At 38.9% G+C, this 27,097-nt stretch overlaps 1 protein-coding gene across 1 annotated transcript in view; it reads right to left on the bottom strand.

Annotated features, from left to right (window-relative positions):
• Positions 1-2,966: 2,966 nt before the first annotated feature.
• The window catches only part of PCSK2 (proprotein convertase subtilisin/kexin type 2), a 296,376-nt gene continuing 272,245 nt past the window's right edge, over positions 2,967-27,097 (bottom strand). Inside the window, exons 9-12 of the mRNA XM_049774336.1 lie at positions 23,210-23,425; positions 20,852-20,952; positions 10,053-10,280; positions 2,967-3,725 (exon numbers count right to left, since the gene is read on the bottom strand). Coding sequence (XP_049630293.1) covers positions 3,239-3,725; positions 10,053-10,280; positions 20,852-20,952; positions 23,210-23,425 — 1,032 coding nt within the window. The 3' untranslated portion in view covers positions 2,967-3,238. The remainder of the gene's footprint in view (positions 3,726-10,052; positions 10,281-20,851; positions 20,953-23,209; positions 23,426-27,097) is intronic.

Here is a 27,097-nt window from a genome sequence, read left to right on the forward strand (position 1 = left end):
CTTTGAGACATGAACCCTCTGTGGAATTTCTGTGGATGCTAAATAAACCTATGTTGTGTTAAAACACTAAGCTTTGGGACCATTTGTTACTATGGTATAACTTAGTCTAACCTGGTAAGTACAATCTAGAATAGAATTTCCAAAATATTTTTGATATCATTTTCAACCTAAACCACACATTAACTTTATATTGTGAGTACTCTATACTTAGTACATCTATACTTAGACAAACAAAAGTAATATATACAAACACACCTGAATGAATATTTCAGGAAAAATGCATGTTAGTAATAGGAGTGCTCTCTTCTAGTCTGTTCTATTCTGTTTGAAAAAGCTAATTTTGACTCTCCATTAATTGTAAAGCCCATTTAAGGGCTATAACTTGAATTTGTCAAATGATGCAATAGTGATAGCACAGTGGTATGGTGGATGTTTGCCTTGCACATGGCCAATCTGGGATGAACCTGGATTTGTTCCCCTGCATTCCCTGGCATCCCATATAGTCCCCCAAGCCTGCCAGGAGTGATTTCTGAGTGCAGAGCCAGGAGTAACCCCTGAGCACTGCCAGGTGTGGCCCAAAACCAAACAAAAGAAAAAGAAAATAAAAGAAAAATAGTGCAGTATATACTAATTTGCAAGTAATTATTTTATAATTATAAATCATGCATATTTATGAAGGCAAGCCTTTAGATTTCTTTTGGCAACATTTTATCACCTGCTTCTGGAATGCATGGAAATGCTTTTGTGTATTACATATCACATTCCACATAATCTGGAAGGTAATTTTTTTATTGTTGCATCTCCTAATTTACAACATATCTCCTTTAATTTACTTATAAAATTTTATCACAGGGAGTAACAATTAACTTGATTAATTATCAGTAGCTTATTTTTAAAAATAAATGGTTATAAATATCTCGAGTTAGTATCAGGGTATCATAAAAACCTCACTCTCTAGACTTCTTAGTGTTAATACTGGAGCAAAATATTTTATCAAGACCAAATTTTTATATATCACTCTATATATTTCATATACTGTATAATCATATCAAAACTTGCCATTTCTATTAAGAAGCTGATAAACTACTGTCTAATTTCATAAATAATACCACAACTGTGAAAATATGGACAAACTGGTTTATACTTTTGCTGCTATATAAGACTTCTGATGTTTCCACAGAGAGCTGCAGAATTACAGAGTTGATGTAATGAGAAATGATGAACTTTTTCACCCGTCTTTTTCTTCAGCCAGAATTATCTTAATATTATCAGAATATTCTTTTTGAGATGAAGATGGTGTCTGTTTCTTCAATAAATACACATATGCATATTTTAGTATATGTTTGTATATGTCTATAGAAGTGTTTATATACACACATATACACTCATGTATATAATATACATATGTATATATTTTTGTGTGCATTTATACACACATGCACACATAATGTCCTTTGGTTTATTTCAGACTGTTAATGTGCAATGAATTTGTGATGATTTCTGTTCACTTTTGTCTTGGAATCTAAAGTGGTTTAAAAAGATCTTCACAAGTATTAAATTTCTTTTAAAAATCATAGATATGATATTATTATATTTTAAAGCATTTTATAGGGAAGGTCATATGGTGTTAGAGAAAGCAGAAATTCATGCCAACATTAGGGAAGAGAGATAGAAAATAAATCCTCCAATTTATCTTTTTGAAGTTACCAACTTTAAGGAACGTAACCCAGTATTGTTGACCAAGAATTGACTCCTGAAGTTATAGTGTTAGTCATTTGCTTCATTTAGAAAAGCCACATGTAGCCAGAAGTGGTTGCTCAGTTTTGAGGATAAAATCAAACAAATATTTCATGGTAATAGGCATTGCATGGAAATGGGGATGAGGAGTCAATTCCTGGAGAAGAAAAGAAAGTCACTGCAGGGCAGAAAGCATTTCTATTTGGTCATGATGAGTCTTGTGTTATAAAGAGTAATAAGGAAGGTCACATTTGGAGTACATATTAAACATTCTCACAGATAGTTGAGTGGCCAAGAGAGTAACTGTGCTTCTCTATGGAAGAGATCTTCTCTTGCCACATTAGGCTTTACGTGATCAGTAAGTTAGCATTTCCCCCTTTCTGTGGGACACAAATGGATGAAGATGGTTCAAACAAACCCTCTGCCCTTCTGACTTCCCTAACAGAGTTCTTGTCCTGAAACATCCAAGAAGTCACAATAAGAAGAGGTAATTAGTCTCTTTCCCATGATATGAATTGGAACCAAAGTCTAAGTGTATGTGCAGAGAGCTGTCAAAAATATTCCTCTCCCCGCTTACAGCAAATGAAGACACTCCAAAGTAAATTAATAAAGGGAATGATTTTTTAAAAACCTCTAAAGATAGTCATTTTTATCATGTTATCTGATAAATGTGTCTTACTTTTTTGATAGCTGTGTAAACAACCCCAGAAAATTGGATTTGGAATGAAATTAATAGATATTTGAGGGTTTGAGCAGTTTTTCTCAGACCAGTGAGTGGGGAAAAGACAGTCAAGCTACTTAGATTTTCTATTTATCTCTCTGGTTGGGTAGGATGAATTATGTAGTATTGGTTGTTATGTTTCCAATGCCCGGGCTTTTTGACTATTCCCTATCTCATAATTAGGATTTTCTTTCCACTCATGCCTTCATAGTCTATATCCCTGAAAACTTTTTATCTTAAACCATCTTTCTCTCAATAATCTAGAACATATCTTGTATCATAAATAGATTCAGCACTCACCCTTTGAGTATATCATCTTTGATTATATTTTTAGGTAAAAGGACCTTCCAGTGGGATCTCAAGAAATGTTCTTGAAGTCATATTGTTTTTATTTTTTTCACCTTTTCTCAGATAAGAATCTGAGGATTCTTATCTCAGTTTTAATTGTAGGATATCACCTATTTGAATGACCCAAAGAAAGAATTGAGAGTGACCAAAAGGGCATAGGTGCTTGTGGGAACATTGTATTTGGGGTATAGAATAAAAAAAGACTGTTTCCATTGGAATGAAAATCATCATTAACAGTGAGTGCAGCTTCAGATCAAGAAATTGGAATCGTGCGTGTGTTTTGTGTGTGTGTGTGTGTGTGTGTGTGTGTGTGTGTGTGTGTGTGTGTATGTGTGTAAGTCATTGCTAGATGCTTGATGGAAGTGTGGAGTGAGGACAGAGAGGCAGAGAGGGGAGCAGGAGGGAGGGAGGCAGCGAGACTGGCGAGCAGAGCTAGTTCTTGTGCAGGATGCTCTTCAGGCTTCTCTCCACAGCTTCATCCAGCTCTTCCTCCAGCTCCTCCTTCTTGGACATGGCCAGCTTGGACTGGTAATCCCTTACCACCTGGTCAATATAGGGGGCGCTCTGAGTGCCGTGCAACATCAGTGTCCACTCCTTCAGCACCCCTTTCTGGGCTGCACTGCCAACAAACCCCAACTCCAGGGTCCAGGTTCCTCGTGCGTCTTCTCCCCAAGTGTGGGTGGTCATAAAAGGCCATTTGTCAAAGCCCACTTTGGAGTCGTCATCCCTCGGACGCCTGCTCAGCAAGATGGACTTGGTACCCATTGGGGACGTCATGTTGATGTTCAGGTCTCCTCTCCTGGTTGCGTTGACTGTGATTACAGCTTGGACATGCTCAAGGTATCGGACGAAATTCTCCTTCCCCTCACATGCGTCAGTTGTGAGGGTCAGCACCAACTTTCCAGCAGATGGTATTTTCCTGGAAGCAAAGTGATAAGGAAATATATGGTAAGGAGTGGCCACACTATACCAAGGGTCTGAAAGCAGCATCAGAGAGCAGAAAAGGGCAGAAACTTGGGGGTTAATCACACAGACTTTGTTTAATTCCTGTTTAATTCCTATTTCCCACTTGAGCTGGGTGAGCCATTTGTTCGCACTGAGTCTTCTTTGAAGAAGGTAAATGTAGGTAAATGCTCATGGTCCTTTCTCCTGTAAATTTATCTGTGGGTTTTCCTTACCACCTCGGGTGTCAGCATTCCCTAGTACCTTTCTTGGAGCATTTTCCTGCATGGGAGATTTCTCAGCCAATATGCAGAGAAGCCTCAAAGTTTCTGAGATTTAACCCTTCAGAGAAAACCTTCTCCCATTGTTTGGTAGTACTTGGTGGATAAAAATTCCCTGCCACCGTCATTCCCAGTGGGACAACTCAAAATCCTTAATGGGCTTGAGCCTCATTGTGGTGCTCTCCTGCTCACCACTAGACTCTGTAGTCACATTTTTTTTTTCCTATTTTGTTTCCTCACTTATATTTCCTGAGATTATCTCTCAAAAAAAAAAAAGTTAAGCTTAAGATTATGTTTTTGGAGCATTTAAGGTAGTCATCCTGAATGAGGTTGCCATGCCTTTTTGGTTTTTTGTTTGTTTTGTTTTTGGGTCACACTCGGCAGCGCTCTGCACTCAGAATTTGCTCTGGCAGGCACGGGGGGACCACATGCCAGATTTGAACCACCAACCATCCTGGTTCAGCTGCATGCAAGGCAAATGCCCTACTGCTGTGCTATATCTCTGGCCCCTGTCATGCCTTTATAAAGTGATAAATACCTTTACAAATAAAATCTATTGTGAAGGTGATCATTATCACTATCTTATAAAAGCTAAAGTTGGGTAAATAAATCCTATTAAAGAACAGTCCTTTCAAAGTTCAGGAAACTTGGGGCCGGCGCGGTGGCACTAGAGGTAAGGTGTCTGCCTTGCCAGCGCTAGCCTAGCGGTTCGATCCCCTGGCGTCCCATATGGTCCCCCAAGCCAGGAGCAACTTCTGAGTACATAGCCAGGAGTAACCCCTGAGCGTCACTGGGTGTGGCCCAAAAACCAAAAAAAAAAAAAAAAAAAAAAAAAGAAAAAAGTTCAGGAAACTTGAGCTATGGTCTTTGGTCTACTTGGGTTACTCTTTGGTCCCAGAGTTAGAGGGGCCAATCTAAGCAGTTCTCAGCTGTCTTTCCATACAACCCAATATAGCTTTTCTGAAGAGGACCTCCTTTGAAGGTCATAAATTCAAAGTACCATGAACTAGAAATAAATCTACATATGAGAATTTTATGAATTGATTGTGTGTATTTTGGTTTATTGCAATGACTTTAGACTTTTGTGAAGTTAGAATTCTGTTTACGTGAGGTGCCAGAGCGGTGGCACAAGTGGTAGGGCATTTGCCTTGTATGCGCTAACCTAGGATGGACTGCGGTTCAATCCCCCAGTGTCTCATATAGTCCCCCAAGCAAGGAGCGATTTCTGAGTGCATAGCCAGGAGTAACCCTTTGTGTCATCAGGTGTGGCCCCAAAATAAAAACAAAGCAAAACCAAAAAAAAAAAATAATTCTGTTTAAATGAGAATTCTGTTTCTCTGCTTATGAATCAGGAGAGCTTGAGTAAATAATTTAAGTCTTGAAGTTTTACTATTATTATTGTTTGTATTTTTGTACGGTTAAACAAGTTCAAAAGATAAAATCCCAAATTTAATACTAGCACATGTTACTAGTTTCTTGCCTTCCTTAAACTTTGCCTATGTAAATATTGTCTTGACATGAATTTTGCTTTTTTTTTTTTGTTTTTTTTTGGCCACACCTGGCGGTGCTCAGGGGTTACTCCTGGCTGTCTGCTCAGAAATAGCTCCTGGCAGGCATGGGGGACCATATGGGAAACCGGGATTCGAACCAACCACCTTTGGTCCTGGATCGGCTGCTTGCAAGGCAAACACCGCTGTGTTATCTCTCCGGACCCATGAATTTTGTTTTGAAGCTTAGCATTTTAGATATTTTGAAATGTGCATCTTATAAAACATATTTTACAAAAAGAGGTAATAGTGTTGGAAGACACTGGATCACTGGAAGCTTCCATCTATGTGGTAAGCACCTACTTTCCTTCTCTACCTTGCTACTTCTCACATTCCTTCCAGGTGGTCACCTTTGGGAATTGTTCCCAAATTCACTTAAAATTTAGACTTCAAAGGGCTAAAACAGTTGTTTGTGGGATTCAGGGAAGTTTGGATAACAGTTTGTGTGGTGCATTCATTCTGTTTGGGAACCAGGCTGATGGACTGCTTTTGCTCTGCTCACTGCCTGGGGCTGGTCTAGTGCATATACTCATGACCAGTGTATCCTCCACTTTTATTTCAGTCAAGTTCCTATCACTGAGTGTCCTGATACAGTCTCTTCAGAAAATTGCTTTTTAAATTGACTTGCTTCTTCAGGAAGATTAATGTTAAGGAAATCCATCAACTTGACAGTTTCCACTTATCCCGTTTAGAGACCATTCTGTCAGAGAAAATGGTGGTTATATGGTTGGTGATTTCCTCAGCCCAGCCCCCTCAAATCACTATATACAGTGGCCTTTACCCTCTGAGCCTCACAGTCTCATCTGATGGCTCCACAACCTATGTCTGCCTGAATCAGCTGCATCAGAACATGGGCTCAGGAGTGGGAGTAGACAAGGGAAATGAGAGCATGAAGCAAAACAGAGCCCTCACCATAATACATCTTAAGTTGTCCGTGGCTAATGTTTATCTTCCTTGCACCGTAGATGATGCTGAAGGAATTTTCAAAATATTTATCTTGTGCCAGGGATAGGAAGATAGCTCCATGGGCTGGGGTACATGCCTTCCTTGCATATGCGAGGTGCCAAGTTCCGTTCTGGGAGTATATGGCACCAGGAATAGCACAGGATGTCACTCTGTGGTCCCCCAAAACTGAACTGTAAGATAAGCACAGCCAGGCAGAATATTGTGGGGGAAGTGACTACAAAGTGCCAGGAGCAATGCCAGGCACTCAGACAAAATTCTAGGATTCATCAGGTGAGTCCCTTCTTATGTGAAGAGCCCAGAAGAGTCAGAGATGAACTGACTGTGGAAATCTTGAACTAAGTTTCTATCTGGTTGTGAGCTGTTGGAACAATCCCATTTCTGGGCCCCAGATTCCCTAACTCTCAAATGAAAGTTATGAAGAACCTATTTCCAGCCTTGTCTCTGACTCCAAATTCAACACTTAAGCCCAACAGGATAATAAGCCTAACCTGAGACTAGGGAAGATATTGTTCTCCTTTTCAGCCCTTCTTCCTCTATTCCCCATCACACACATGGAGCTAAAGGCACTTCAGGGACCCATTCATCTTGGCCAGTGAAGTCTCAGAAAATGAAGTCTGATATCCAGACACACCGTGACAAGGAGGCCTAGAGCATAGCAAGCTGTTTCCTTCCATACTGCTACCATGCCACTTTCTTCTCAGTGAACATAGGTGGTGTGCAGCTCACTCTCTGAGGACATCTTGCTTCCCTCATGCATCAAGACTGCTACTAGATAAACATCTGTAAAGGTAAAGGTGTGTTTCACACAATGAAAATGTTTCCCTCTTTGCGATAAATGAAAAAAAATTCAGGTTATAGAAGGGGTAGGATTCTGTGAATGAGGGGCACTCACTTTGTCTTTCTCTCATATATTCTTTATCTGTGAAATGAGGCTTAGGAATGTTAATGTCCCAGAGTCAACTAGATGGTGTCTGAGTTCAGGTCTTTGTAGGTAGAGCTCCAGGCCCATAATTCTTTCAGGGTTGCTCTTGTGAGACCTCTGGACTGGGGAAGTATTTTGTCATGCGTGAGTGTGGGGTAAGCAGTGAACAATGACACTAGTGAGTGGCAAGTTGAGGACTATGAGATAGATCAGCCTATGTTGCTGAATTTCACTCTATTCCGGATAATTCTTCCTTACTGTGCTTGTCGCTCATGGACTGGAAGTACCTGTGGATTGGTCCCCTACCCCTACCTGTTCTCCTCCCAATGGGGGTGTCCCTCTCTTCCCAAAAAAGACCATATATCAGAGAAACTGCTTGCAGTTTCAGTTCCACAGCTTGTCTACTGGCTGGTATCTTTGCCTGCTTGCAGTGAGCTTGTGGTGGAAGTTTCCTGAACCTGTTTTATCTCTTCAACTTTGTATGGATTATTTGCTGTGTCAGTGTTGCTTCCAGATCAGTATTGCCCTCCCCCGGGATGGTGGTGTGCGTGAGAGAGACTTCCACTACAGCAGGGGTCTCAAACTCAATTTACCTGGGATCCGCAGGAGACAAAGTCGGGGTGAGGCAGGGACACATAAGGGATTTCGCTTACCGAATATTTGCAATAAAAAATTGCGTTAGTAAGAAAAAAATCGCCAAAAAATCGCATCAAACATTTGCATACCCCGAACGGAACTGCTCAGGGTATGCGAATGTTTAATGCGATTTTTTTCTTACTAATGCGATTTTTATTGCGATTATTCGGTAAGCAAATAATCGCGAATACCGCGATATTTGAAGGCCGGCCTCGGGCCACAAAATGTACGGAGGGCTGCAAACGGCCCGCAGGCCTCGAGTTTGAGACCCCTGCACTACAGCCTACCTTTTGTTTATTTTCTTGTTTGTTTTTGGGCCACACCCAGCTTGCTCAGTGTTTACTCAGGAACTACACCTTGTGGCCTTGGGGTCCAAATGGGATGCTTGGTATCCAACACATGTCAGCCACATGCAAGGTAAGTGCCCTGAATTATCTTTTCCAGCCCCAGCCCCTGTTTTAATGTAGTTGCTTACTATTGCCACAGTTTAAGGAAAGTTAAAATCAGAAGGCCCACTGCTCCCTAACCCCCACCAGCGTGGATGGTTGAGAAAAGACCTCAAAAAGAGATCACTTCCTTGTAAAGTGAGGGTGGTATTTCTCAAGCTTCGTTAAGTAATAGTTGCAAACATTATTTGGCCTAATAAGAATCTCTCTGTTGCTGTGCTAAGTATGCCTATAGTTGAACATTTTCCTCCAAATGACAAAATTAGTAACACAAATATGGCCTTGTTAAATATCCCTTTACCTGGGAAAATGAGCATCAAGAGAAACAAAAAAAATAACTTTCTAATCCTCAAAATGAAGTTAGTGTTTTAAGAAGTTAGTGTTAAGCAGTCTGCTTACTCAGATGAAAGGAACCCTTCATAGGAACACCTGGAAAACTGCTAATCTTTTAATTTATATCAGAATTGACACTCAGGGTCCAGCCTGGGAGTAAAAAACTTTGAGATGTTAAAATTTTCCCTTTTGAGCCCAGAAAAGCCTCTGCTCAACTCCCCTCTATCTTTTAATTGAAGCTTATCATTCAGAAGGTTTGTATCCACAATAAAGGCTTGTGAATGGTCTGTTGTGAAGAAACTTAAAGATCAAATCGTATGTACTGATAAGCTTCTTGCTAACAAGAAAGTACAATTATTTCAACCTTGTAGGAAAGCAGACACAGCGGTCTCTCATATATAAAATTCAAGTTTAAATACATCTCTGTAGCATTCAATAAAGATACACAATTCAGATTCCCAGCCACTACTGAGTGTGGCTTTGTCATTCACCAAATCCTTCACCCACTTTCCTGGGAATCTCGAGAATTCCCTGAAATGTCGGGATCAAGAAGGCTGTGACAGTTGCTTATTGCTCACATCCTTCCAAATGGCTACAGATCTGCGTGAGAATAAAATTAAGTCCTTATATTTCCCCACAAGTAGAACGAATAAATTATATGATAATCTCACAATAGAACACAACAATGTGAATAAACTACAAATGTATTCTAAACATTGCAGAACCGTTCTGAGAAAGCAATTCTAAAAATAAAGAAAAATATGGTGTACAATTCAATTCATAGTCAATATAAAATAGACAAAGTAACCTATAAAGTGTGAATAATTTGAAGAACTTGTAAGTTGATGAAGGAAAAAGGCATAAAGAGCCTTACTGAGATGTTGGCCATGTTCTGTTTACTTCTCTGGGGGTGGGTTATACTGGTTAATTTGTGCTTTTAAGATAATGGCAGAAAGGAGGAACATTGTTAAGGTATACAACTAAAAGCAGACATGACTTTAAGTTACATAATTGTGTTCTATAAATGGAGACTCCAGAAGTTTAGCCACATTACAGCTCCACTGTGGCCTGTCTCTGAATCAAAATCTCCCTGACATGGAGAGAGACGCACACATTGTCACCAATACCATGGCACCACATCTGGGTGCATTTCAATGTAGAAGAACCACTTACTCAGGATCCTGCACGGAGCCTCCTACACAGTGGAATCTCTCAGGCACTGTTTTCCAGTCTTTAGCCATTTTTACCATTGCTCCAGCATCAAGGACCCCGTAGCCAAAAAGGTGATTAAATTCCAGGCCAACCCCATTCCGTCGCCACTGATGAACCTCATCATGAAGCTGGTTCCGTTTGGAGGTGAGCACAGTCAGATGCTGCATGTCTCGCCAGGTCAGATCCAAGCTGGATATTGCGGTAGGGAGAACAGAGACAGGGGCAAGGGATGGTGGGGTAGGGGGGGAGGCATGAAGAGAGGGGAAGAAATACAGAGTGAGATAGAATAAAGACAAATGTTTGGGACATCAATGAAGCCTCCCTTCAAAGGAATGTTTCTATGCTCTCTTTAGGACCTTTTTCTTGAAAATTCATGCCTAGCATCATGCATTGTCTGATTTTCAAACTGCTAGACGTGACCTATTTGTGTGCTAAAAAACCCACTGATTGCACTAGTGATTCATCTGTTATGTATATTAAACTCTTCTGGGGGTTATTCCCAAATGCTGAAAATTGTTACCACTTTCCAAGTCATTTACATAGATTCTAAGATTTAGTAGCTGTGATTTAATAGATGGAATTATCATTAAAATTTCTTTTTTATTTAACCACCATGGTTACAAAGTTGCTCATAATTAGGTTTCCGTCTTATAATGTTCAACGCCCTTCCTTCACCAGTGCACATTTCCCACCACCAATGTCCCTAGTTTCCCTCCTCCATCTGCCTCTGGAGTGGGCATTTTATCCCTTCCTCTTTCTCTTTGCTTCCTTTTATTTTCCCTCTTAGACACTGTGGTTTGCACTATGGTTAAAGAAGGGGTACTGTACATATCACCTTATCGCTGTTTAGTACTCAGTTCTTGTCCACAGTGATCATTTCCAACTATCACTGTAAAAGTGGATCGTTTTCTGCCCTAACTGCGCCCTCCCACTATTTGTGGCAAGCTTCCTACCATGAACTGATCCTCTTGACCCTCATCTCTATCATCTCTGAACATTATTACCTTACAAATGCCAGAGAGCAAACAAGGTAAATACATACATACAAGGTATATACATAAATATATGTATAAATACATACATATAAGGTTATTCCCATACATACAAAGTAAATGCTTTTTACTTAGATGCATCCCCAACTCTGGACTAGCATTTAAAAAAAATGACTGTAATAGAGTAGAAAACAATAACTTTGCATTGTGTGTAATATGAAAATCTTATTTTCATAAAACTTTTGCAGTTTAGTATATGTGTGTTGGGAGACAATGAAAAATTTCTCACAGAGGAACATGGTTAAAAAAGGTTATAAAATCTTGGTATCATGGTTCTATTTAGAAGTGCAACAATACAATGAATTAGAAGAAATATTATTCATATGGTAACATTTCAACACATGCAGCGTTCATTGGTTCAAATGGAATCAGAGCCAACAGATACTAATGATTCATATGTTCTTGCAACTTAAAACTTTACTCTTAAAAAGACTGTAGGGAGTTCAGTTCTAATTTGAGAAATTGAGAACAAATCTTGGACATATGGTTCATGGCACATAAGTGAGTAGCATAAAACTTTATGCAGCTGATAATTGTTAAAAGCACACATTTCACTGGACTAGTATTCAGAATTTATTAAACTTAGAGGTGATTCCTGGCAGGAATTGGTGACATTGAGAAGAGTTGAGAATTGGTTGCTGAGTGGTTATCTCTCATCTTTGATACCAATTCTGGCACAAAAAAATACTATCATCCTCAGTACTCAGAGAATCCCTCTTTGATTTATTCTCATGAATTCCACAGGAAAGAGATAATATGTCAGGACAAAAATTATTTTTTTTTGTTTAAGAAAATGAAAGATATGACATTTATTGAATCATTTTATGCATCAGTAATGATCACATTAATTCTTTTCTGATTAATTTTCAAAATTGAATTACCATAAGATACAAGTTACAAAATTTTTCATGATTGAATTTCAGTCATACAATATCCAACACCCATCTCTTTACCAATGCACATTTCCCAACACCAATATCCTCAGTTTCCCTCCTGCCCTCCCACCTGCTTGCCTCTATGGCAGACATTTTCATCTCTCTCTTTCTCTTACTCTCACTCTCCCTTTTCTCCTTTTAAGCATGGTGATTTGCAATATTTTTACTGAAACTTCTGAAACAAATCAGCATATAGTTAAGGACTCAAGCAATTGAGTTTGTGACACGATTTGACCAGATATTTGCTATGTTAGAAAAGGAAAATTGAATTCTTTCTAAATTTTTTTTCCTAAGATATTTCAGAATGATAGCATAAACTTTTGTGTAAAAGTAGATATTTTATCAATATGTTTTAATTCTCTCCTAGATGTTTAGAAATCAGAAATTAAAAGAATGATGTCTTAAATTAAAAGGTGATGTCTATTAAATAATGTATAATAATTTTAGTCTATATAAAACACACACACATATATATACAGTCTCTATAATATAAAGGTTTGGTATTATAGTGTAAGTAATTGTGTATAGTACTTGGAAAAAGAAGACACAGACAGGAGCCAGAATTTTAGTATAGTGGAAGGATGCTTGTCTTGCATGCTGCTGACCCAGACTTGATCCCTGGCACCATATAGGTACTCTAGAGCTCCACTGGAAGAAAGCCAACAGTAAGGCCTGAGTAGTACTAGTCATTGCCCCTCCCGCCAAAGAAGACACAGAAATATGGAATAGTGTTGCACAATAAAATGTTTTCATGAACTACCATAGACTGGATACTATGCCCAGTTTTGACCCAGAAAGGACCCAGAGATGTTCTTTTTTATGAGTTTATCTAAGCTCAAAGGTCCAACAGACTTGGTGTTTCTTAACTTCTTTTTCTTTTTCTGCTTGATCAAATTATACTTTTAAGGCAACAATCCTGAGATTTTGTGTCTGTGGATACAGGTGGCCTAGATGGGTCAACATACTAGGGATTGTGATTATAAAACAGACATTCCAGAAAGGCTCGAGGAAATCTGGTTTAACAAGGTTAGCAAAGATTTGGTAAGGAAGTATAATTATAAGACAAAAATCAAAGAATAAACATGCTGAAAAGCTAAGGAAAGGGAGGTGAGTTATTAGAGAGACTTTTGTTCTGCAAGGAAGAATCTAGGGGTAAGAAAATGAAAATATCTTGTAAGTGTAAAACTTTAAAAAGTTAGGTGAGCAGAAAGCCTGATTGTTACAGGGAAATGGAGTTAGGCACCATGTGACAGGTGAAAGATGATAGGAAATTCATCCATATTAGAAAGAGGGTCTTTTTTTTTTTTTTGTTTTTTGGGCCACACCTGGCGGTGCTCAGGGGTGACTCCTGGCTGTTTGCTCAGAAATAGCTCCTGGCAGGCACAGGGGACCATATAGGACACCGGGATTCGAACCAACCACCTTTGGTCCTGGATCGGCTGCTTGCAAGGCAAACGCCACTGTGCTAGAGGGTCTTAATCTCTTTGTCAGTAAGTAATGCAGAAATGATACCAGGTCAGATATTTGTAAACATCATCATGGAGAAGGGATTCAGAAAATTTCAAATGGGAATTTGGGACCATGAGAGTCAGAGATTACTGTAGGAAACTGGTACAGAATGGTATGCCCAGAAGAGAAAAAACTGGGGGAAGTTACAAAATTATTCATAAATAATGTCAGGTAAATTATTAATAAAATTGGTATGTGTTTTGTAATTTCCAGAGAATTCATTAATCAGGGACAATAACTCATCAGATCCTATGATGTTCCAGTGGGAAACCATTAATTGATATCATATAGATTCTAGGCTAATTGGGCCAGAACATTGGGCTCCTGGTTGAGAGAGAGAGTAACCTCAGAGTTCAAAGTGGAACCCAGGCTTTCTAGAGAAGTCACATCCTCACAAGGAGAAACTAGACTTCCAAAAAAAGATTAATAATTAGGATAACTATAAAATTTTTCCTGAGAAAGATATATCTTGCTAGATAAAGACACACGTTGGGGGCTCATGGTGAAGCCAGTGGAAAGCTTAGGAAGAGACTGACCTCAAACACTTGGAAGAGAAAACTTGGACCAAGGGTGAATTTCTAAGCTACTTAAAAGTGATCCTGGCTGTGGAATATATGCTTAGAATTATTTATATCAGATTAGCAATACAGAGAGGGTTCTGTTCTCAGCAAAACCAACATTTGGTTTACTGTGTTCAAAGAACTGGGTACAAAATTGTGACCTATTTATTTGTAAGATCTGTATTTGTGAAGATTATCTGTCATATTTCTTCTATTGGTTATGCCAGATCTTCCTGGACCCAATTAATATTTTTCTCCTATTGAGAAAAACTGTATGAGGGATTGAAGAGAGTGTGCTTCCTTATGACTTAAAAATTGAAATATTTGGGGCCAGGCAGTGGTGCTAAAGGTAAGGTGCCTGCCTTGCCTGCCCTAGCCTAGGACGGACCGCGGTTCGATCCCCCGGTGTCCCATATGGTCCCCTAAGCCAGGAGCAACTTCTGAGCACATAGCCAGGAGTAACCCCTGAGCGTTACCGGGTGTGGCCCCAAAACAAAACAAAAAAAAATTGAAATATTTTAAAGCAATTGAAGTAGTAAGTCTGGAAGAATGATTTCTACCTGTACCTAGGAAATTCTAGTTACTAACTGAATTTTAATCCTTCTACCTTTTAGTTATTATTTTTATCTGAACAAAATGAACTCTGTGAACCTGAGCAAGAAACATTATTTCTCATGGAGTACTGAAAGATTGTGTTATTTTTTTTCTACATTTGATTTTGAGTTTATTCTCCAAAATCTGACAGGATTAAAAAAACAATTTCAAAGGTGTTGATTATTGCCAGTTGAGAAAAATAATGCATTAGGACATTAAACTGGTATTTCTTTTATATTACCTATTGTCTAACTCCTTTGAACTGTGAAAGAAAATTTAGTTTACATGATGTCCTAGGGAAGTTGCATACAAAAATTATTATTGATGAAATTGAAACCTAATATCAAGCATTTAAATTTTTTTATTTTTTGAAATAACTGTTATCTACAGAATCCTTCATAGTTGAGTTTCAGATACACAATGAGTCAGTAATGACTAGAACTGTTATATGTATACATGTAGATCTCATGACTCAGAATTTTGATATCCATGAGAAATGTGGGTATCTTGTTTGGATACTATTACAAGTGGGTACCACTGTGAATCAAGGACTCCCAACTCTTTCATTCACCAAAAGATATACAATAAAATTTATAACAATATTATTCACCATAGACCCCAAATATATGAATCTACTCAAAATAATAATATACAGAGAAGTTATAATACACAATGACTATGAACTTTCAACTTATAATCATAAGTAACAAACTGGAACAATCTCTCAGCATTGAGTCAAAGAAGATATTCTAAATACTTAGGTAATGGTCTGATACTTGATTTGGGCAGTGGTTACATGGACCTTTTACTATATACATATATACTATATATATATGTATACTATATACTATATATAATACATAATTGGATAAAGAAGATTTTTAGTTTTATTTTCTTGTTTTTGAGTTTTGGGTCACACCTAGTGATGCTTAGGGATTATTCTTAATTCTGTGCTCAAGGATTATCCCTAGCAGGTTTCAGGACACCATATAGGGTGTCTGTGTACAAGACAAACTCAGGTTGTCTGTGTACTAGACAAACTCTGCTACCTGTTGTTCTATCTCTGGGGCTACTGACTTTGATAAGGAGTTTACATAAAAACAAACTCCTCTCTTCACTAGTAGTATACTAGTATACGATATACTACACTAAATATACTAGTATACTACAGTATACTAGTAGACAAATCTCTGTTTAGAGTTCATGTAAACAAAATGCTCTGGGGACTGCTGGTCTTGACACCTCGGCGCCCCCTATGCACTAATAACTCCCTGTGACACTGTCCTTTTATGCATAGGCACATCAAAATGGGAAAAGTTCACAGTTGCAAACAAGTTCTTATCTTTTTTTTTTTTTTTTGGTTTTTGGGCCACACCCGGAGGTGCTCAGGGGTTTCTCCTGGCTATCTGCTCAGAAATAGCTCCTGGCAGGCATGGGGGACCATATGGGATGCCGGGATTCCAACCCAACTACCTTTGGTCCTGGATCGGCTGCTTGCAAGGCAAACACCGCTGTGCTATCTCTCCAGCCCAAACAAGTTCTTATCTAATAGAGATGGGAACACAAAATTTTTTATACTGCAGTGGAAACCTATACCTCAGACACTTGGCATAATGTCTTGGCTTAGACTACAGTTGATTCGTCATTGACTATTCACCCTGAAGTAAGGATACTACCTACGGAAATAAATATGGTTTCCCACACCAGCACCAGGTACATAAATTCTTCCAAGGAAGGCCCTACTACTGCCATGGCACTGACTTACTCCAAAGACAGTTTTTATATCACCCAGACAACCAGGCAACAACAATAGTCTGCTCTTAGGGCAGGATTCTCTGCAATGTTAACTGATGGAGAGATGGAACCAGAAGACACAACATACCACCCAGTCTTCCACACAGGACGTGTACAGAAACCAGGATCTATAACTACAGAAACCTGACAGCAACAACTATTAGACTGAAGAGCTGACCACTGAGAATGACTAGGGGGTTGGACAACTGAGCATGCCTGGAACCTTGAGTTGGTCTTTTGCCAAAGTGCTTCGGGGTAAGATCTCCCTGTTTTTTAGGCCAAAAATGATTATTTTCAATTTCTTCCTATTTTGCTGTGCCTATGCAAATGACAATTGCCACACACACATCTTTTATTTTTTAAGTGTATTCCCCATCTCCAGAGAGAAATAAACCTTCGGCTATTGCATTGATGACTTTATTGGTGATACAATAATTTTCACAAATATAACTGCTAATGAACTCTCTCCCCTTCTTTTTCCATTTTTAATTCTCTATTCTCTTTCTATTTATTAATAACTTTGCTTTATGTCATCCTGAAAAAAAATGTAGTATGATCAGTTATGTCAATTATGTGATACATTTTCTTTTAAAAATAATTAAAAAAAAACCCTCCTCTCTTGAAAGGTCAGTTTTAAAAACACTGCTTTAGAAATATGAATCACTTGACTACTGAGTTTCCTAAACCAAACATTCACTTCTTTCTAACACCTATCCCTTAAACATAAAAATTCTCTAGAAGTACAAAGAATCTCTGAGTCAGGAAACTCAGTATATTTGAAGATGGCAGTAATTCTTCCACTAATGAAATCCTTTGGATTTTCTTTTGTATTGATTACAACAGTAAAAGCTAAGTATACTTTTAACTCCAGAAGCCATATCCAAAGATTTGACAGAGAAGAATTTATAAGATTAGAACACAATGTGGTAGACTAGTCTAATCTGAGGAAAGTTTTCCTTTCCTTCTTTGGAGTCCTGTGGAATGACTAGTCTCCACTTTTCAGGTTCTGATAGATTTGCACTAAATCAGGGTGATTTGTTTACTGCATTCAAATTGCTTTGGAGAAATTTTTATACTGGATTTCTGGATTGGAAACAGGTCATTACAGCTGTTATATATGTCCTGGTGAGCCACCAGCTGCCTTGCTTCAAGGTAGAGATGATCTATTTGAGACATTCATTGGGAATATTTCCTTCCTACTCAATCTGACTCCTTTGGAATTATTTTATGTTGGCAAGGTTTTTAATTAAAATTTTTGAGACCATGGAGATTGATCTGAGGGCCTCATCCATGTATTCTACAACTGAACCACATTCCCAACCCTGAACAGAGTTTTTATTTTTATTTTTAGTCTTATTATTATTTTTAGGGAGGGGGGTCCTCATCCAGTGACACTCAGGGGTCACTCCTAGCTATGTGTTTAGAAATCCTTCCTGGCTTGGGGGACCATATGGGATGCCAGAATCGATGCCAGGTCCATCCTGGGTCAGCTGCATGCAAGGAAAATGCCTTCCCACTGTGTTATCACTCTGGCCCCTGAACAGAGTTTTTAAACTGATGATTACTAGGGCTGCCTTTTCCACAGAGAAAGAAAACCAGAAATAGTTTGAGGTTTGACACTATAAGGTGGTTCTTAGCCTATAACTGATCAACCCAAAAATATGCACCCACAGCATCTTAGCCTTGCAATATAACAGATTTGGATACATAATTTGTGTCCCAGAGCTCTCCACAGGATTAGGTTAGGAAACTTCTGAAATGGTACTTTTTGAATTTTCCTCCACCCTGAATCTGTTTCTTGTCCCTTCTTGGTCTTTATCCAGTCTTTTAATAACTTGCACAAAATTCTCATTTTAGGGGGTGCTCCCAACTCAGGGCTTTGGTGGTCTGAAGAGTTTTATTTATTTATTTGGTTTGTTTGTTTTTAGGCCATACCTTACTATGCTAAGAGTTTACATCTGTCTTTGCTCAAGGATCACTCCCAACAGTGTCTTACTGGGCCATCTGTGGTGTTAGGGATTAAACTTGGTCCATCATATACAAGACAAATAATTTATATACTGTATATATATCTCCTGCCTCAACATTTTTCTTTCTTTTCTTTTCTTTTCTTTTCTTTTCTTTTCTTTTCTTTTCTTTTCTTTTCTTTTCTTTTCTTTTTTTCTTTTCTCTTTTTGGGTCACACCCAGAGGTGCTCAGGGGTTACTCTGGCTCTGCTCTAGAAATCACTCCTGGTTGGCTCAGGAGACCATATGGAATGCCCAAAATTGAACCAGGTTGGCTGCATACAAGGCAAATGCCCTACCCACTGTGCTACCATTCCAACCCCAACACCTTTCTTTGCTTTTCCTATTTTTCTTTTCTTTAATTTTCTTCTTTTTGTCTTTGGTCCACAATTGGTTATTCTCAGGGATTATCTTTGATCTGTGCTCAGGGATCACTCCTAGTAGTACTCAGGTGACCATAGGCAGCTGGAGATTGTAACCTATATGCAAGTTAAGAGTGTTAACATTTGTATTATCTCTATGACTCACAGAAATTTTAGAACTGGTTTTATGCATGTTCAATGGATTCAACTACCTATTTCCAAATTTTATTTCATTCTTGCTATCTATAAAGAGCATTAAATGTGTGACTATTGCTCCAAAATAAAGAGTGCTTAAGAGAGGGTGGTCCTCTTTCTGTGAGGATATTTTCAAGTGTATGTTGAGGAAGGCTGACTAATTGCTGCAGAGCCCACAATTCTATTTAGTGACGATGCAATCCTACTCCATCCCTTTGGTTTATTTAGATAGTCTCTTCATTTGCATGTAGGATTTGGATTTTTTTTTTTTTTGCCAAAATCTAAAGAGGCTTTGAATCAAGACCCAATCTCTTAGATTTAAAGGAAAACAAGTAACCTTTTTTTGTTTCAGAAGCATTTCTGCCTCCTGTTCCTTGTGTAGCTTAGCACAGGCATTGTTTATTTGTTTCCAGCTGAAATGGTCATTGTCAGCTCTGACTCCAGGGTCCCATAGGCCCTGAAAAGACTAGTTCTAATTTTAGGAAATTTACATGCTATGCAAGTAAATGTTTATTTCTTTTATTGTAGGAATGCTTTCATCTTTGTCCAGGTCCTCGTATCCTCTTTATCCCACTTGACTTTTGTTAGAAGAATAAAAATTTGGCTTGTTTCCAAAAAATAAGCATCAACTCCCAACTTAGAGCCTCATTTAAAAACAAAGGTCTTTTCTCTTTGAAGGCAGAGAATTAGACAAGATAATCTTCCCAATTCTCCTTCTGTTCTGGGAATCAACTCTTACCTCTTTTGCAAATCAGAAAATGACATTGCATATGTAGTGAGAGGTAAGCAGTGCTGCCAGAATGATGCTAGAAAATCCAGTTGCCTAGCAACAGCTGACAGGAATGAAAAACTCTCTTCCTTTCTCTCAGGAACCTGAATCCAACTTTGTATGAGTTGCTAGATCCAGCATTTTTGGACAACTCTTTATATAGTAGCTGTTTGTACTTATACCGCATGTATGGTGCCTAAAGTTCTCCCAGTTAGTCCTCAATTAAGGCCAGCCTCTGGCATGCACTTGAAAAAGTGTATAGGGATCTCTGGTAAGGCTCAAATCCAAGATGTCCCCATAAGTGGCAATATATACCCTTTGTGGGATGTTGAGTATAGATTGGAAGGCTACCTCTTACCTGTATCTTGGAAGGTTTTTTTTTTTTTTTTTTTTTTAAATAAATCTCATTTCTTCTTTACACTGTATGAATTTGCTTACCATGTCTCAGGGCTAAAGGCAAATTCATCTTACAACCTTGTAAGTTTACACATTTTGAGTAGGAACATACTGATTATCACATATTCTGAAATATCTTTCATGATACCCAGATTGACAATGATTTTTCTTCATCTATCTTGTTGTGAATGTTACTGGAGTGAAAGAACCAAGGAATGCATAGGAGAAACGGAGGAGTTTCACAAAGAAACACTAACATGCCAATATTAAATTATTTAATATCTAAACAACTAGGTGGTATGAACATTTTATACCATTGGGGGTCTTGTTCTCTCCTAGTGATATTGTTATATCTTGCCTATAAGGGGAGAAGTGAGAGAGAGAAAGAGAGAGTGTGTGAATGTGTGTGAATAAGTGAGTGAGTGAGAGAGAGATTTAATATCGATAATTTGCTTAGAAACCCACCCAGAGTTTATAGGTCCTAAATATTTCAGGTACTCATACCTACTTTTGGGAACCTAAAATTGGGTGGAAAGACATGTTAGTTTGCCCGCAAAGCATGCCCTTGACTCAGAGCTGGAAACATACTTAGCCTCTAAAGCCAGTGCGAACACGCCGGCTGCCTCAGGAGCAGCCGCGGAGGTTCCAGAATGCCTCAGGGTGCAGTTGCCATACAAATCCGTAGTGGCCTAAAAGGAGAGACATTAAAGAATAGTTAATAGAATAAGCCATATATTTTTTAAACTCCCAAACTATATGGAACATGGTATTGTGCCTTCATTTTATTAAAACTATGCCTTGTTCTAAAAACAGTGAAGATAATGCTAGCGATAAGCCTATCATCCCTGGGCATCTTTTATTTTCCACAAATTTTATCTTACCTTCCAAGTACACAAATACAAAAATATATATATAATCAGTTCTAGTGTTTATAAGAGAAACCAATCAATTGTTCAGCCAAGCACATCTGCATGTATCCTAGAGACTAAAGAGATTTATTTCCTGTTTACTCAAAGGAAACACCACAGGTAGAAAATGACAAGTCAGTACCACCCAATAGTTCAATCGTTAATGTGATGATGAATTGTGTTTCATTGGGGTCCTCAAAAAGCCCAAGAGTCCTGGCATTAGCATCTGCTTCTTTGGGGATGAAAAGTTATTTAAAAAGAGGGAAGTAAACATACTCAGCTCAAGTTTGTCTAGGAGGACAGGCTAAAAATTAAGAAGAATGTGTTTTGATCTCAAATCCACAAAGAGGTTTTAAGTCATGTTGAGAAGGACAAGATTCATGCAGAAGTAATTACTCGACAACTTTTCCAGTGGTGGGACTGAGCTTTTACATTTTAAGGGGCTCTTACAAAGAGAAATAAAACAATTTCCACTGTTGGTGAGATCCAGGGCTTTCTTTGAGTCTGTAGACTCTTCTCTTGGACCTTTAATTTTGATAAATAATATATAAGGAAGGTTTAAAGGCAATTAATGGGAAAACATGATACTTAGAGAGGTCAGACATTTTGTCCTAAAGTTAAAGGACAGTGTAACACTATAGGGGGCCTCTTGCTTTGGGGCTAGAGCTTCATGATGCAACATGATGCACAGAACAGAACTGACATCTCCCATTCTTGGCCTTTCTGCTCTCCCTCTTTCTTCTTTTCCCAGCTCATGTTGTGGCAGGGAAGGATAGAATCAAAACTCCTGCTTGGGAGAAGCTAAACTGGCACATTTAGATCTATCCTAGGACCCAGGGCAAGTCATGGAGGACTTAAAGAGGGAGCCAGGCTAAGTTTTGCATCTATGTAGGAAGAGGAATCTTTTGGCCCATATAAGAATTTCCAGCTTGATGAGGTGGAACCCCAGTGAGATGCATGTACAAACCTTGGGTGCAAGCACAAATGGGTAACGATGATTTTAAGTTCCTGGTCTCCTTTATCCCTTCAAAGAGCCCCACTTCCTACTCTCTCCCTAGTGGGTGTAATATAACTAAAATGCAATTCAGCAGAACTATTTGGACTAGTCAGTTCCTGATCTGGAGGTCTGTAAAAAAGTTTACCTGCCAGTGAAATACTCAGAGAAGGAGATCTAAACATATTTATAAAGATTTGGAAAATTCACCACTATACCTACTTGCCCAAAAAGAAAAGTTGAGCAGAAAGGTGCAATGAAGAATAGACACCTGTGATTCTTCAGCTTTTTTCTTCTTCAGATCACAGTCCCATGGAAAAACACACAAGGGAAACCATGACAATTTTCCTGGAGAAAATACATGTGTGCCCAATTTTGGATGCAAAAAATGATTGTCAATGGAGGCCATTTAAAAATACCTGTAATAAGTGGGTGGGTTCCTGGGGCCAGAGTCATACAGGAGGGGCAGGGCACTTGATTAATGTATAGCTAAACCGGGTTTTATCCTCAATATACTTGATGGCCCCTCAAACCTCATCAGGAGTAATCCCTGAATACAGCCCTGAGCACTGCTGGGAGTGTTCTCCAAACTAATATATAATTCAGCCCCAAATCCAATATATTTATAATATAATTAACATGATATAATAATATAATAAATATAATATAATATAATATATAAAACACAAATGATTGTATTCTTGACACCAATGAATGCGAGGCCTCATTCCTAATATTAATTCTCTTTACAAGAGACAATTTGGGGAGAAAATAGAATGTGCCATTATTTCTAAACTGAAAACCAAATCAAACCACTACCACTACCACTGAAAACAAGAAAGAAACAATAAAATGAACCTTAAAGACGGTGGGGCACTCACAGCTCTGGCTTCACCACACTGAGTGCCTGGTCCATGGTATAGATGCCTCAAAAGGCCACCTTGACTCTGGAAAAACCTCCTGGAGACTCGCCCTTGCCTCCCATGATACTGCCCAATCCCCAGGAGCAGCTTAGCCTGTGGACGACTACTAGGCTACACTCACCACGCCAGCCTCGGGGTTCCTCTTTCTGCCGTTGCTGAAGGTAGATGCCAAGGTGGAGGAGCAGCTCTCGTCATACAAGGCAGTTCTGCCATCGTTGATGGCCGAGTTAATGGAAATGGTCCACATGCTGGAGGCATAGCCGTCACAGTTGCAGTCGTCGTAACTGCCCCCGTCCCCAGAGGCCCACACATAGATGCTCCCTTTGCCACCTCGGCCCTGGTGGAAGACAGGGAGAGAAGAGCTAACTCCTATAGCTGAGGGCAAGTGGGTTGGAGTGCGGGGTCCTGGCCCAGAAAAAGGAGGGCTGCATGTCAGTGCAGAATAAAAAGACTAGACTCTGTTCCTTCTGCCTTTGATAGCTATCATCCGTGTGGTGGGAGGTACGTCACTACCCCACCACCGAATATCCAGGATAAAAAGATCCAGTCATTACACTTCTCAGGTATCTATCTCCCAAACACAAAATCTTTTTTCACTCCAAAGGATATATGCACACCTATGTTTATTGTGGCACATAGAACAATAGGCAAGAGGAAAACAACGCAAATGCCCAACAATGAATGAATGAATGCAAAAGTTGTAGCATATATACATACTAGTGCAGTTATCTACAGTGTGTAGCTTGGAGAACAAAATCATGCAATTTGCAACCTCATAATAGAGTATTTATACAGAGACATGTCAGCTCAAATCAAAGGAATAGAAAACAGAATGAGATCTCGTATGTGGGGCATACAGATATATAGTGAGGGAGCAACAAAAATACAAAAGCAATATTACTAATCCATATAATTGTATTCGGGGTGTAAAAGAGAGGGGGCTTAAGGTCCTTTGTGGAGGGTGACGATATACTGGTGATAAATATGGTGCTGGCTGGAATTGTGTCAGTGAGAATCCATTATTTATAGTATTGTAAATTATTAATAGTAATCAAAACAATTACATTTTAAAAGGGTCATCAGGATTTTCCATTTTAGTGGGCACATATAGGATTTTTTCTTTGTGTTTGTTTATTTTGTTTTTAGGACCCATCCAGTGGAGCTTAGTTTTTCACTCAGGGGTCTTTCCTGGTACATCCCAGGATAATAAATCAAATTTGGTCACTGTGTGGTAGACAAACCTAACTACTGTACTATTGCTATAACTTCCATGTGAACTGTTTTTGAAAATCTATAGAGGTAGATCTCCTACTTGCTTATGGTAAAAGCCAAGGCATGTGGCAAATGAGATTAAAATAAATCCATTTAGATGTAATAATTTAAACCCAGTTTTAAGTCTCCCTTCAGACAATTTTTCAGAAAAATGTGAATATTTGTTTATAGTTGGCTGCATAAAATTCAAGATATATGCACATATTTTAATATATATATATACTGAGCTTTGCATTTTATATTTGTAGCTATTTTAGTAAAAAAATACACATTTTGCTCTCAAATACATGCCTGACATTTTACATATGTATTCATATATTTACTTAGACCCACTCAGATAGAAATAGAATCCTTTTAAACAAAATCCTTTAATATATAAGGCATTTTAACCTGTGCAAGAGAACAGCAAATAGTGGAACAAAACTTAATATGATAAAATAAAATGTGCAGTGAACATAACTTGAAATACATTGACATGATCAAAGTTTCATACCACATGCTGATTAGCTAGCTATAAACTGGGAGCTTTAGCACAATTTCCTTCAGTGTCTGTTCAATCCCTGTTCTCAGGGTTCTTTATTTTCTCTTCTCATTGTCCAACTTCTAGCAGTATCCTTTCTCCACAATGGAGGAATGATTAGTCTTTCTGGTTTTCCACATTCTTTTTGTTTGTTTGTCTTTGCTTAGTTTTTGGGCCACATCTGGTGATGTGTTGGAGACAGTATCCTGTCAGAGGATCAATTTTTCTGTCTTCTGTCTTTTATGCAGCCTTTACCTAAGGCTGCCCATCTGCTGATTTTGCTGTAAGCTGTTGGACTAACAGGAAAGGTATTTCACAGCTGAAGGAGATTTTTTCTTTGAAGCCAAAGGAAAAGTGAACACCCCCAATGCTAAATCCAGATCTAGACCACTCCCTTTAGCTTCTTTCCGGAGTTAATAGCTACCTTCAAAAACCTGCCCCCTTCACAAACTGATGTTAGCCCAGATAAGCGGCTGCAGATCCCACTTTGGAGACATAAGGTCTCCATCCCTTCTGAATATTTTACTGCCCTTTGTTCTAAAAACCTTCCCGCCAAAAAGTATGATTGACATGTTCTTTTTCCTGCCCATTTCTCCTCCTCTATATAAGAGTTGCTGAACCCAATAAATTTTGCCTCTGACCGGAACTTCGCCTGGGGTCTTCTTTACTAACCTCTCTCAGATTTTTTACAGGTGTGGTTGTTCTTTTAACTCAGCAAAATAAAGGTGCGGACGTCAGAGAGCTTCCCCAGCCTCTTCCCGCTGGCCGGGCCCCTTTGGGGGGCTCTAGGACCCCGCAGTGATGCTCAGGGATTACTCCTGGCTATGTGCTCAGAAATCACTCCTGGCTTGGGGGAGCATATGGGACACCAGGGGATCGAACTGTGGTTCATCCTAGGCTAGTGCGTGCAATGCAAACACACTACCACTTTCAGAAGGTGGCACTGGTACTTTCCCATCTCCTTAACAGTCGCATTCAAGCCACTCTTGCTAGGGACCTGTGTTTAGTTGGAGATCTGGGATCTGTGCTTAGAGTCTTGAAAAATCTCTAGTGAACAATCAAGGCTCATTTCTATTGTTTTGTCTTTAAATATTCCTAAGAAGGCCCAGCCATTAGCAAACCCCTAAAAGTGATTAATAAGAGGTTGGGGTATGGTTATGAAACCCGAAGATTGTGGGTTGTACTTGGTGGCTGCATTTTCTTGAGATAGATATTCCTGAATTAACTATCACTTCTGTGGCCTTTCAGTGCTGTTTCTATGTCCTAGTTGACTGTCAGAACAGTAGTAGATGCTGTGGCTGGTAATGGCTAGACATCATTGTTCTGTCAGTCTCTTGCAAGGGCTATTTCATCTTGTCTGATCAGCAAACACATTCTATCTGATACTTCAGTTAGGTTTTGCATAAACTGCTTTTTAGACTAAAGCAGATTACTGTGGGTGTTTGCCCCTACCCTTTGACCTTATAGCTATTTTGTGCTACTGCAGGCATCTCTGTGTCTCAGGGTTTCTCTCAAGAGACAGATATATACCCCTACTCCCAGGTTGAAAGTGCTAGAGGCACTTACATAACTTGAAGAAAACCTTTAACTGTAGACTTGTACTCCAGAGTTCTTGCGACAGATGGGATAACACAAGTGTGGTGAGTGTAAAGTGTGTATATATTCTTTAACCATGTGATTAAGGTCTGGTTGCTCTCAGGGATAGCTGATCCCATAACACTTTCTTTATTGACACTTCTTTCCTGTCATACCTCATTATTCACTGATGTTCCTTTTACATTCAAATAAACACTTTGAACTTAATCTGTGTCTATGGGTCTGCTTCTGGGGATTCCAAGATGAGTAAATCAATGATATGGTAACCCTAATCTTGTAGGGGCTGTCATCTACATCTTATATATAATGTGAAGAATATTTTTCTCTAGATTCAATATTTAACCCAAAAGGGTTCCTTCTTCTTTCCTTTCCACTAACTTCTTTATAGCCTCCCTCAAGTATTTATTGAACAAATTTAGGAGATGCAAACTCAGATTCTTTAGCAGCCAGGTAGATATTATTGATGTAGGAAGCAGTGGGGCCTCTGAAAAATGGTAAATTTTGGGTAAAGGTCTTTTACTCACCTTTTCCAATTTTATCTTTCTTTTTTGCATACCTAGGCTGATAAAACAGAAAACCTATCGCAGGATTCTAACTTCTCAAAAACAAGCATGAAAACGG

This window comes from Suncus etruscus, chromosome 6, assembly GCF_024139225.1.
Source record: "Suncus etruscus isolate mSunEtr1 chromosome 6, mSunEtr1.pri.cur, whole genome shotgun sequence".
Classification (NCBI taxonomy): Eukaryota; Metazoa; Chordata; class Mammalia; order Eulipotyphla; family Soricidae; genus Suncus; species Suncus etruscus.